The sequence below is a fragment of the Cygnus atratus genome, chromosome 9 (genome assembly GCF_013377495.2).
Source record: "Cygnus atratus isolate AKBS03 ecotype Queensland, Australia chromosome 9, CAtr_DNAZoo_HiC_assembly, whole genome shotgun sequence".
Taxonomy (NCBI): Eukaryota; Metazoa; Chordata; class Aves; order Anseriformes; family Anatidae; genus Cygnus; species Cygnus atratus.
In genome coordinates, this window is record NC_066370.1 from 24752700 (window position 1) to 24766304 (window position 13605).

A 13605-nucleotide genomic window follows, 5' to 3' on the forward strand; every position below is an offset into this window, starting at 1 on the left:
GCCACTGAGGTTCGTGCGACAACTGCGCTGGGACTGCAGAGACATCTAGTGGGAACGAGATTTTTACAGTGGCAGCTCAGCAAGCGCGAGACGGCACCTTTTAAACTACAGCCTTTTCAAAATACTGCGCTCAGAAATGGTCCCCACGGGCTGAAAGGCTTCTCGTATCACCACTATGGGACTACAGTTGTGCAGTCCTAATCCATCTGATATTTCTGAAGAAGCAAAAGCAATAGCCAAGTAGCGGTTTTCATTTTCACCTGGGTTTAAGTAACATTAGAAAAAAAAAAATTCAGCTCGTGAAGCACGCTCTGATGGGTGGGCGCCCAGCTAGAAGTGAAGGACGGCTCTGCACTAGCACTAGGAGCTGAGCTCCCTCCTCCCCTTTCTGGGCTGAGCTTCAACTCCAGAAAGAGTACAAGTATCGTGTCACATCTCGTCCTGGAGTGGCAATTCCAGAGTGACTCAGTGTCTAAGTGTTGCTCCCGCGTGTCACATAATCTGGCCTGGCCACTGCTACTCTTTTTAATCTAGGTCTCAGCAAAGGAGGAAGACAGGGAGGGAAGGGAACAGAGTCAGGAAAAAAAATAATTAAGAAATACTACATTAAGTCGAAATTACAAATGGTGAAGTTTAAATTCTGCCGTAATAATACTTAGAGCATTGCTTTTTATTACTGCTACTATTTGAAGCCTTGTATCATAGGTGGATTAAGTCATGGGTTCAAGCTGATCTCTTCTGAAACAGGTTTCTAGAGTTCAAGGATCTCCACTAAAAATAACCTGCTTCTTGTAACTTGACAAATGGAAAACTATAATCACCAAGGAGGTTGGTTTTGGGTTACTGACGGCAAAACGGCCTTCGGGATCATTCAGTCCTGTTCATATCTGAGAGGTTGCAACAGAAGTAGCAAAATTTGATCTCCTGGCTGGCAGTGGTTTTGGAGCTAACATTATTTTAGTAGAAAAAAATCTTTCTAAAATATTGTAACCACCGTAATTTAAAACTGAACACAGCTAATTTTCAAGCAACTATCATAATAAAAAAAAAACAGTTGTGGAGATGCTGGATGACTGACGAAATCAGAAAGGGCCAGCAAACATTTTACCTGAAAGTTATCAAATCAAAATCAGTCGAGTTTGATTTTAATTGATGGTGGCTGTTCAGCAGGCTAAGTGAAATGAGTTTGCTAATGTAATTTCTAGGGGTAGAGGTCTTTGCTGACTACCAGAAGTCTGAACGGATCAAGTTACAGCATTATCTTTTCACTCCTACACATGATTTGTCTAAGTCAGATTTAAGGTACTTTGGTATTATGAAGAACTTTGTGTTACAGCCAATTGTATCAGAGACACACTGTCACACGTCCTGAATGACAAAACCTTATCGCAGCTGTCTCTCAGGGCTGCACAGTCCTCCTAATAGTTCTGTGTTTTGGCTGGACAGCTAACAAACAGCTCTTTCTTTCCCTTTCTTAATCAGGAATCCATTCATTTTTACCAGGAGCATAGAATGAAGTACAAAATATGACAAAAAGAAATAAGGTCTTCACAGGCAAGAGGTTCTTGCCTTATTAAATTATAGTGGTGTACACTGATACGAGTTTCATGTCCGTGTTACAACACAGTTAATACAATTTGTATCTGGCTATCTGATTAGGTAACATGTTCTGTCTTTTCCTAAAGTGAACACACCCCACACGTGGAACTTGTGGAGTGCACATGTATTTCGACACAACCATTGAAAATGCGCCTAAAGCTTATAAAATAATTTTAAGTAGTACGTTTTTCAAATTTCTCTCTAGTCTTGCAGTGCTGCTTATAGAATCAAGTTTATTTGTAATGTTGCTGCCTTCTTCCATACTTCATTTCTGATGTTCAAATATCTGTCTACCTTTGACAGGAAAATGAATAATTTATCACAGGATGCTTGCTATTCAAGTAAAAGCAAAAGAAGGAAATAGAGAGTTTACACAACTTGAATCAAGAGTGCTGTGGTAAACATTTACACTTATAACCCCACAGATTGGCCTTATACAACCTTTATTTTACTCTACAAGAGCAAACTCAGTGGAACAGCTTCTATTTTTGCTGAAAGTTAAGCTGTAAAATCAGCAATGGCAGGTTCTCAGAAAGGCGGAGTGCTGATCCAGCGCCCCTTAATAGGGCTCAGCTTTGGAAAGCACCGAGAGCCACTGCAAACGAATTTTGCAGAAGGCCACGAACATCACAAGGATCAGTGCTTTGAACATCCAGCTTCACCAAAGGCAATGAGGGAGCCACAAGAAGATTGCAACTCACTTGCAAGATGCAACACCTGGCATTGCTCAGATTGCTGCTCAACTCTGTGTGAAACCTTACCTTCATTAATCGCACACTTGAGCATCACTGACTCGATTTAGGCATCTGTAAGCATCTGTATTGTATGAATTCACAGGTTTCTAACAAGGATAGTGCACTTGCTAATTTGTAACAGATGGTACCAAGTTAAAAACCCAATTCTGACAAGTCCTTCTCCCAGCACCACCAACTTCATAAACTTAAGTACATGTAATGAATGTTCGAAATAGGAGTTGGGAGAAGGTGAGAGAATATAGGGCCTAAAGCAGAAGAAACTGCTTCTTAAGTGAACTGTTTCCACAGAGACATTGGGGCAATAAACAAGTTGAATATTTCATTAAAACTACCGAATTCTGAATGGTTCTTTTAGTGGTTATTCTGATCGCTAGTCTGCAACTGGAACTGTAGAAATCAACTTGACAAGGATTTGCTCCGTGTCTCAAATTATGTTTGGCGTATCTCAGTACAGGACTGTATATTCAGCCTTTCAGTGCATTTCAGAAGATCTAAGTGCTATTTCCATTTTCTTTCCAGATCTTGCTCACAATTCTCCTTCAGCACAGACAAATTTAATTATCGATTGCTTAGAAATAGTACGTACACCCTGTTATTACCACTAAGTTATTTACTTTGACTGGTTTGTAGAATTTTCTTAATAACATGTAGGGATGCAAATTAAATAAAAAGAATCATTTTGCATCAAATAAAACTACTAGAATTATCTGACATGATGTGTGAAAAAGAGGAATTTAATCCTGCACCTTATGTAGGGATCACACAGTTTTTTATTTACTATGAAAGAAACATAGAAAGCGATTAGAAAACAGGACAACGACAGATATTTGCCACTTGAAAATGCTGAAATGAAACAAGAGAAACAACTTTTTTTCCACTTTTTGTTGCAGACAAGATAGTCTTGAAACACAGCCATTTTAATGCAGGACCACGTAAAACTAACAGTGTTCACAATGAAAAATTAAAAACATGTTAGAATGCAAGTATAATACATTTTCCATCAATGATCTAAACAAAAATAAGACGACCAAAGTACATTTCCAGAATCTTTTTCCCTCTGATTGTTTTTACTGCAGATCTGAGAACAAGGAAAAGTAAACTTAAAAAAAAAAAGGCCTTACGAATTTCTTCATTCCCAAAGGAAAGCTCAGGCAGGTAATTCAATGAGATATTTATGTCCAGTAGTTGGAGGCTTATTTTAGTCTTCTCTTGATGCAATAGTTTTCTCACAGATTTACCAGACACCTCAAAAGAAATACTTTTGTATTTTATTTGGTTGATCTCTGGTATTTAGTTAGATGATGGACAGATTTTTTTTTTTAAATATACTTGAGGTATAAGCTTGATATGGTCAAATGTGACTAATCTCCCATTATTTTAAAGTCACACTTGGACAAATGGAAACTTCATATACTGAAAACTGTCTGTACAGTGAAAGGTATCTCATTAGTCTTTTTGACAAATGTCTGTATCAGAAGACACAATCTTTGTGTTATTTCCCATTAAGAATTCAGAGGAGACTGTCGTTTCCTTATTATCGATCGTTTTAATATGCTTAAAATTGCATAGGAAATAGAGTTATTGAAAACTGCTGAAAATGTAACAAATTTATTTAAAAGGTTAACATAGTTTTTCCTTACATCTGCTCCAGGATGCTAACAGTAGCGGGCAGATATTCAGGGAAATTTAAAACATTTCTTTCCACTCAGGACCACTAGAAGTGAGGACCCCGGACAAGGCTGGAGCGGGCGGATGAGCGCATCAATTCAGAACAGCCCCTCAGTGAGGAGACCGTCCACAGATGTTCAGGATTCAAAAACTGCTCCCGTAACGCAAAGCGGAAGCAAGACGAGATAACAGCAACATAATTTGCCCTGAATCCTTCTTCGGCTGCAAAAGATCTAATGGCCCAGGGCGGTATCATTTGTACTCCTACTGTCTGCGCACTGGTAAATCTGAACTTTCTTTGACAGTCTTATTTTTTTCATTTATCTTTAAACTGCTACACGGTTATATATTTGGGGGGATTGGGAGGTATAAAATTACGTCTCCTTGGGCTGTCAAGTCTGCACCCAAGAGGAATCCAGTACAGAAAAAGCAAATTACATTGCTCTGATAGCCTTCCCTTCTCAGCGCTACAAGTAACCCAGCAATGAGTTAGGGGAAAAAACTGAGGATAGAACACTCTTGTTTATTCAGATGAAATATTTATTCTCTGTACATCTCATACTGAGTATTAAAATCCCCTCAAAAGAGAAAAATAAAACATTTAATGGTAGAATTTCTTAGCATTCATCGAGAACTTGTATACGATGGTCACAGGAGTTTGCTCAGGCCACCGGACTGCCCATCAGCCTTTCCTGCCGAAGTGCCATCAGCCTCTGAAACCACTTCTCTTCTGCTTCTGCCTTCTCGATAAACAGCTGAGAGAAGAAGGGGGGAAGAAGAAAAGTAGTCAAAAGTCATTAAACTTTCTGTTTGTTATAGTGTGTTGAAATACATACTGACTATTTCAATGCTAAGAACAGAAGCTCAGCTGCACGTGGGTGTTAAAATAGTGAAATAAACACAGTAGTAAAGGTTGAGACTCCAGTAATTTGAAAGCCAAGATATTCTACCTTCAGTCTCCCTCTGAAACAATGAGTTTGTTGATTTGTGTAGGTCTTGCATCATTGTTAGCCATATCCAGTATTAAAAACTTGCATTAGTTTAGTTACTGCAAGTCATTTTTAACTTGCTAATTCTTAAAAATAAATAAATAAATACTCGTATTTCCAATTAAAAGTGTTCACAAAGGAATTTGCATAAGTTTAGCTCCAATAATATAATATTATTAACTCTATCAGGTAGTTAAAGCTTTGGGATTTGGTAAAATGGGTAAGTTCTGAGTCTTCTATCAGCTTTCCGAATGGACGAACCAAAACCAATTTTCCTGAATTTTTATGGACATAGAAAGGATTTAAAATTCCCCATCAGTCAACAAGTGAGCTACTTTGTTATAAAATGTGTTCGTAACTCAAAAACTGCATCATTTTTTAACAGAACTTGGTGTTTTGACTGGATGAATGAGTGTGATTGATTGTATATTTTTCCCATTGTATAACTGAAAATAAAACTTAGATTTATTTTTTTTTTAACATTTTTTACAATGCTCAGATAGCTTCTCAACACAATTCCCTCTAAGAAAATCTTAAAACATTCATACAGGTTTTCACTGCTTAGTTTTCCTATCTGACTTTCCTAAATCCCTAAGTATGTGTCCTTGCATTTCTATTGCCAAGCACTTGTTTTACTGTTCAGGTCAGGTGACTCAATCAGTAACAGGACTTAGCAGCAATGTCTGTTAAAATACGTATCAGTTAAAATGCAAGTGAAAAGTCTTTTTCTTTTTTTTAATTAAAAGAAAAAAGGCAAAAAGATGTTTCACTTGCATTCACATGGCTTTTAGCCAAGAAGCTGGTGAACCTCCTCTTGTCATTTTCCTCTGTTGGATTATGCAAGGAAAGTAATCCTTTTTGAGCCAGTGAGCGGCCCATTAGTAAACAGTCTCCAGACCACAGATTATTTGATGGGCAAAACTGTTGTTAGGTCATGTGAACCTGCTCTCATTGAATGCGCTGCGTTGTTCTGCAGATAACGTAAATATTGACACACTTACATTTGGATGTGCTAAGGAATTATCGTCCTGGTATTTGATGGCAGTAGGAATATTGGCAGGTGCTGTTTCTTTTTCGGGAGCAGATGCTTCAACAGTTCCCGCTCCTATTGTTACAGGTTCGTGTTTTAGTTCAGTAGGCTCTATTGACTAAAAAGAAAGAAACACATCTGAGTATTTTATCCTCAAACTCCCAACCATGACAGGTTCTTAACCAAGCATTCAACTTTCTTTGAATGCCCACAAAAGGATCCTCATGCGAATACTTCTCAGCGTGCTTAGCAGGAACTGACTGGGCATGGACTAACACTTCCGGACCGAACACACGGAGAGGAAGTACTGTCAAAGGCAAGGAGAGAGTTTGCAGAACTGTAGCTTTGTTTTATTTTTTGGATCGCCTTCTGAAGAAGCTGCGTGAACTTCTCAGATACTTCTGGAAAAACAATAAACTGCATGTTGGGGAAACATACAGTGATGATTCAAAATCCTTTGCTGTCAGGTGGAAAAACTGAACCAACACTTTGCTTACATATTGCCAAAGACAAAAGTGCCCGAGTTCCCTAGAAAACTTGGCAGCCAAAATGCAGGTAGAGTTCTGAAGCCTGGATGTCTCACATTAGGTTTTTGGAAAGCTGTCTGAAAATGAAGCCATTTCATTTCAGTGAGTAAAAATGGTCTTGAACTCTGTTTTCAGTTCAGCAGAATTAAAACCACTGATCTCTACCCTTAATTGCCATGCAAGTGTCTGATTACTTTTGGATTTTAATCCTTCTGCTTTTCCTTAAAAAAATCTTCATGACTTGATATGATTTAAAAATAATTTTTAAAAACCGGAGTTGTGCAGCCTAGTTACAATGTACAATCAAACCAGTGGACTTCACTGAAACTGTTACGCATTTAAGTGTGTTCTTCCTCGCACACCACACAAGAACATGAGAGAGTCGCTGTCCAAACTCTGACTCCAGTGGTGGGACTTAGGGTTGTCAACATCGATGCTCTTTCATCCGTGGAAACTGTATTCATAGCGTAGATTCCACCTGACTCTGAAAGGATTACGCACCAAGAAAGGATATTGAAAACTTACCTTTTTGACTTCTTTACTTGATCTGAATGTCTGTGGAACAAAGGAGTCACTTTCAATAGCTTCAATTTCTTTCACTCGTTTCACTTGCTCTACTAGGGTGGCTTGGTCTACAAAAAGAAGGTGCAATGTCAGTACACATTACTGTAAGCCTAGGATAAAAGCCGTGTCTAAGCAATGTCTTGAATATATCTTACTGCAGTGCATACCAGGAAAAGAAAAAAAACACAATTTGCAATGCAGCCTAAAATATTCTGTTACACAAAAAATCATTCTCCTTTAGTAAAAATAACAACAGTGAGTGGGCTGTTACTGTCGAAGGCATGACACCATTCCAGATGTTAAGAATTCGCTGGAGAAGTCCTTGCAGGACAACTGCTAGATTTATGGCATGGGAATTTCCCAGAGAAGGTAAGGGATCGTGGCCAGAACAACCAACACGGTGGAGTCCAGTCTGCGTGCAGTAGTAAAACTACTTCTCCTTGTACCAAGGTGAATTTTGCTTTGGCTGTGGATGCCCAGAGACGTGCCGCCACCCCTGTTCTCATGACAAGCTACGTCATGAGTTCTGTACGGCTTGTTCATTGCAGTACAGCCGACAAAAAAGTGTTCGCTTTACTGCCGGTTTCATTTTCTGCTTCTTCAGATTCAGAGCTCAGTTAATCTTCGTTACCAACTTCTGTGTCTAACTGCAGTGACAAGCAAATCTGGAATTCATTCTTCTAACTGCATGCTCCCACTTCCAACGTTAACCGATTTATCTCCAGCTTATTTACTTCTGAACGCCAGATGCTTTCTGCACCCGTATGTTGGGGCCACCCTGCGACGGTCGAGGCGGTGTGTCAGGCGGCAGTGGGCAGTCTCTGTGAAGAGCACTATAGCACAGGTGAGGCAGACAAAAGAGATATAACTTGCAAGAAGCCTCCAAAAAGCTCCAGCTTTGGCAAAGCTCAACCCAGCAGCTGTGCTACAGCAAAGCTTGAGTTCGTACTTAAGCATAATTCTTTTGGGTTAAAAAGGAAAAAATTGCTTGCTTACAATTAAGCCTGTGTCTAAAAGTTCTGTTGGCTTGGTGCTAAGGACTTCTTTTCTAAAAAAGATTTCTAAAGATCCCATGGGAAGTACAAAACCAAATATACCAATGCCCTCCTAGAGAGAGGAAACTGTAATTCCTTGAGCTCTTGGGTACACCTGGTCTGAGGGTACGAAAGGAATGGTGAGGGTCCTGGTAGCCACAGGACTGAAACTGAGGATCAGAGATAAGCCAGTGAATGCAGATTTAAAACCAGTTGCTCAGCACTTTATTACGCACAACCTATGGCCAGTTCCCAGCCTGCTACAGTATCCTATGCGAATCTTACCCAAACCTATAGGAATGACAAATTATTAAGGGGGCAAAAATCACTAAATGTTTAGAATTACATCAGTGACATTAACTTGGGGAAAATGGACTGGAGGAAGCAGAACCCATTAGCGCATGATATTTTTGACAAACGCATTATTGGTAGATAAAATGACTTCCATATGTTGTTTGTCAGATGTCAGTGGAAAGGATATGTATTTCATAGTAAAATCAAAAATAATGGAGTCAGAAAGCTAAGAGGCTACAGACAAAAAAAAATAAATCAATACTAACTCATTGCCCAGCAAGTCTTTTTACTGTGTTACCGTGAAAAAAACAAGCTAAATATCGCGTTAGGGATTGTTGAGGCCATTTTTTATAAATAGGCCATCCCAGCAGCAGCAAGAACGATGATCAATGGCAGCAGCCGGGGCCCGCTGACAGCACGCCGCACAGAGCGCCGTGACGCACGGCACCGGGAGCAGCGGGGGCAGCAGCCGGCCCTGCTCAGCACCGTGCGGGCGCCGGTGGCCATTGTCGCTCTTTTTGCCTCCCACCATAAAGCCGGCTCTGCTGGGGAGCCTTCACCTAACCTAAAGTTAGAGTAATCTCTGGATCCCTGCGCCCCGGCTGCCCGAGCCACGGAGGATTTGATGTCGGGCACTGGCGGCAGTTTGGTGTTTTACGCTTCCCGCGAGGGGTGGGTGCGAACACACACGGCGTTTGTGGGGCTGCTGTCTCATGTTGGGTTAGTCCGTGTTAGCAGTAATTTGAAATGTCCCTTTAGAAACAAAATGTATACCTCTGTTGGATGAATCCCTGAGATGCTATCCCCAAATTTTACACACGCAGTAATTAGAAACGCCAGGGAATCAGATAAAGGAAGAAGCAGCTTGCCTGCAAGCTCCACCTGACACATTCCCATTTGTCTGCTTATTCCTAAAGACAAAATCGCTGATGAATCCAGCCATGAATTTAACAGGTATCGGAGCAGAAGCATTAAGTGGGTAGCATCTTGCGAGTGACCCATTAAACTGTTTTAAATCAAATAAAAATCTATTTTATATATTTCTTGTATGACATTTAAGTGCAAATGTAAAATGCTCACTGGATTCATTGCTAATCTATAGCTCTGACTAGGAAAATGAACCGATCCCTTTGCCTAAGCTAGACCTGCTTCAAGAAAACTCCTTAAGATATTCCTTAGAATATATGTTTCTTCATATTTAACTAATTATATTTAAAGGAATATTCTTGGCTAATTTAACCGACCCACTGAAAATATAATACACGTTAAGTGAAATCTTTGGAAATACAGAACAAATTGCTGTTTTTTCTGTTCTTTTTTTTATGAGCTGAGGATGAAAAGAAGAAAGCACAAACAGACAAATCGGCTGAAGAGGAAATTATTTTACATTTCACCTGGCGTTACTTTGGGTGCCCTTAGGTGATACCGCAGAATCTTGATCCTACTGCATGCGTACTGCTTCAGTTGTAATTCAGCTGTAAGTACTCTCACACCTACGATCCACTGCTTAAATATACTATAGCCATATGATCTACCCTTTGTGGTATTTTAAAACAAGTCTGCACAGTAACATCCTTTCTTTAGCAGAACAGACATACCAGGGCTCAAATCAAATCAAATGGGGAAACTTTAGCAACTGAGCTCTGAAGTCCAGAAGAGGCAGCTACGAACAGCCGGCTTTCTGCACCCGCGCGAAATTCACCCCTGCAGGTTTTCCACGTGTGCCATTCCCCACGCCCACTCACACCCCGCAGCCCTTCAGAGCATTTACAAATATCGAGGAGCAAGCCAAAGTCGGCTCGCAGAGCGCTAGGACGTGGCGCTGAACGCGGTGGATGCTTCGCGCCGCGCTGGTGAGCGGCAGCTATGCAAGGGCGCAGGCAGCCGCGGCCGCCCCGAGCCCAGCCCCGCGCTGCAGCCTGCGCAGGGCCTGCCGACGTCGCAGGGCACACCGCATTTGTCACTGTGGCTAATAGCAGGGATACGCTGCTCTTTCTTCTCCGCACACAAAAGCAAGATATGTAATTCAATGCTCAATTTACCCTTGTCTCGTAGGAGATTTTTCCCCGCTAATTGATAGAAATTAAGCCATTAATCAAGCCACCAGCCATCATTCAAACCAGGGAAGATGAATACAAACTTTCATCATAACCACCTTCCCCATTTTAGTGTTCATTAGCATTAATTTTTAATGCAATTATGCTATTCTTTTACGCTGAGCTCATAAATTACTGCTCTTTTGTTGCTCGCTGGCCTTGTAAAATCCAAGGTAATGCTTTGTGCTCTGATCTTAAAGGCAATTACTGGGTTCTTCTATCTTTTATATATCTGTATCCCAAATAACCTCTGTATTGCATGTACAAACTAACGAGTGGATATATTGCATATACATTTAATATGTAACAATTTGTCTATATTGAGCTTACGCACGTCTCTCGGACACATTCAGATAAATAAAAGTATTTCCACACCCAGCCACACCCCATCGCAGGCAGGGATGCAGCCGCGCAGAACTAGCAGAATCGAAGTCGGTCCCGTTCTGGTCCTGTGCGCTGGGCGCGCGGAAAAAGACGGGTGCATGAGAGACCTGCTGGGAACAGGACGAGTACCTGGACGTGGGCCGTGGCGAGGCACACGGCTGCACACGCAGGACAGCAGCGCTGGACCTGTGCACCCTCACGGGGTTTTTCATGGACCTTTCTTTGTCTGCTCTTCAGAAAGTCGTGCTGAAAGCTGAGGATGGGCGACTGCACACGCCCCGTGATTTTTTTCTCCTGCACGTTGCAGCGTGCGATACCGTCAGTGGAGGCTTTACAGAGAAGCTATGAAATATGCGTATTTTAACAATTCCACAGCACTGCACGTTGACACACGGTGCCACGATGATGCTGGTGTCAATAGCAGTAACTTCCAGGCTTTTATTCCAGTCCATATATTGATTCTCAGTAACACATCAGGGGAAATGCACAGTAGCAAGAACCACCTCTGGTTACCCTCAAACACCGAACACAATTTAAGTGGCTAAATGAAAAATAGCTGAGCAAAAATTGTATTTTTTTCTCAAATTACTTTTCCAGCTCTTCACTGGGCCAGGCCTTTAGTTGGTACACGAAACAACGCCGTTCATGACAACTGCACGTATGTCATATTTGACTGGTGCTAGGCATATGTATTCAACATCCCACCACACTGAGGCATTAGCCAGCATAAACGAGAAAATGCATTCTCAGCTAAGTCTCACACTTATCCCATGGACTCATTCTGGCTGTCCAAATAAATGCGCATTTGACACGTGGTAAGTACACATGTAACATTGGCACGGTCATGGAGATCAACAAAACAACATCTTTTAACAGAAGATAAAAGACTCCACACAAGGGGCTGTGGTTCATACAAATGGATCCAATTCCTGATGAATTTAGCCAAGAAGCAGTCTCCCCTAACTTCACAGGCTCCTTAATTTGTGCCTTTTTTTTTCGGGGGGGAAAAGGCTCCATGCCAAGATACTCGAACCTGCTTCTTCAGCCCATTGGCCACGTGCCAAGAATGCTTTTGTCCTCCTAGTCAAAATCCACCTTCGTTTAGGCAAATCAGTATATTTGGGAATGACCCCGTTTGCTCCTGCTTTACCGAGACGTCTTACTTTTCTGCCCGAACTCTGAGGTGGGCTTAAGCTTTTCCCAGCTCCTGTACCCAGCTTTGCACAGTCACGTCCAAAGCACGCCCACAAGCTAAACCCCCCGGACTTTACTTGAAATGCAGCTGCTGCAGATGACGGTGAGGAAAGATGGCACGCTCTGCCTTTAAAGCCCTCCAAACCTGAAGCCCTGCTATGCTGCTGTCTCTGCTCTCTTCTTAAAATCCCTGAAGGAATAACGCTCGCGCACCTCACAGGGCTGTCGCAAGATGAAACATCAACAGCTTGAACACGCAGATCCTGTAGTGGTGAGCCCCCAGAACAGCCTGTGAACAAATTCCTAATGCTGTTTTTAAGATGAGGTTTGAATAGCTGCAGTGAAATAAAGTACAGATCTGCTATTGGGTAAAGAGACTGTAAAATAATTAATAGTTCCTACTAACTAAACTGTCCAAGAGGAAGCAACACTGACTGAGGGAGAAATCCAGTGGGTAATTTGCAATTATTTATGTTTATACATATGTATATGTTAAACATATAGACATATAAAGACATATAGACATATAAACATAGACGTATTAGACATATAGACATAAATTAGACATATAGACATATAAACATTCTATATGTTAAACATATAGAATGTTTAATTCTGTGGTTTTTTTTCCACGTGCTTGATTGCCTTCAGCGCAGAGGTGTGTTTTAGCTGTGCACACATGCCCCGAGCGCTTCCTCCTCAACACGGCGGGAGCAGAAAAGCACACGTGGGACGGCAGCTGGCGGCAACTCAAAGGCTAAATGAAAATGAAAAAAAAACACTTTCTTACAATTGTTACTGGAGAAAATTCTAATACCTGCCTCCTCTGGGGAATATGTGTAGTGAGGCAAGTTTCCCCATGTGCCAGTACAAGGAGCCCCTGAGGGCTCCCTTCCTGGCGGACAAGGCCTTGGCGCTGGTTGAGGCTGGGTGGAACGCCCCTCCAACTCCTCCAGCTTTCTGCTTCTGTTGGCGCAAAATCTTCACGCCAGACTGTCCAGGAAAACCAAGCCCAAGCGGCTGACTGCACTGTGCCGTTTTTTTCTGTTCTGTTTTCCTTTTCAGTAAGTGCAACTCTTCAAGAGGAGGGCGCGGGGCTGGCTGCTGCCGCAAGGGTTTCCATCCGCAGCCCGGCCCCGGCCCCACCGGAGGCGCTGGGCCTGGGCACGACGCCGCAGCGGAGCAGAGGAGAGCTGGTGCTGCGCTGCGGGGGGCTCACGGCGCCTCTGAGACCAACCCGGCTCCTCGCGCCGTGCCGTCTGCTTGCGGTTCGTTCGCTCTTTGCCGCAGTTTTCTGTTTGCGTCAGAGCTGCTGGCTTCTTACACTTCTCACAGGTCTCTCACACGTCTTAAATAGCTTCCGATTCCTCTTCACTCTTGTCAAATCTATTTTCCTGTGTATTAAATCTATTTTTGTTAAAAACAAAAAATGATGGCGATGATTTGGAGGCAAATACAAAGTTGTATTTCA

The 13605-nt window shown here is 41.9% G+C and overlaps 1 protein-coding gene across 1 annotated transcript in view; it reads right to left on the reverse strand.

Annotated features, from left to right (window-relative positions):
• Positions 1-3148: 3148 nt before the first annotated feature.
• RSRC1 (arginine and serine rich coiled-coil 1) overlaps positions 3149-13605 on the reverse strand; it is a 144538-nt gene continuing 134081 nt past the window's right edge. Inside the window, exons 8-10 of the mRNA XM_035566536.2 lie at positions 7094-7200; positions 6013-6159; positions 3149-4777 (exon numbers count right to left, since the gene is read on the reverse strand). Coding sequence (XP_035422429.1) covers positions 4685-4777; positions 6013-6159; positions 7094-7200 — 347 coding nt within the window. The 3' untranslated portion in view covers positions 3149-4684. The remainder of the gene's footprint in view (positions 4778-6012; positions 6160-7093; positions 7201-13605) is intronic.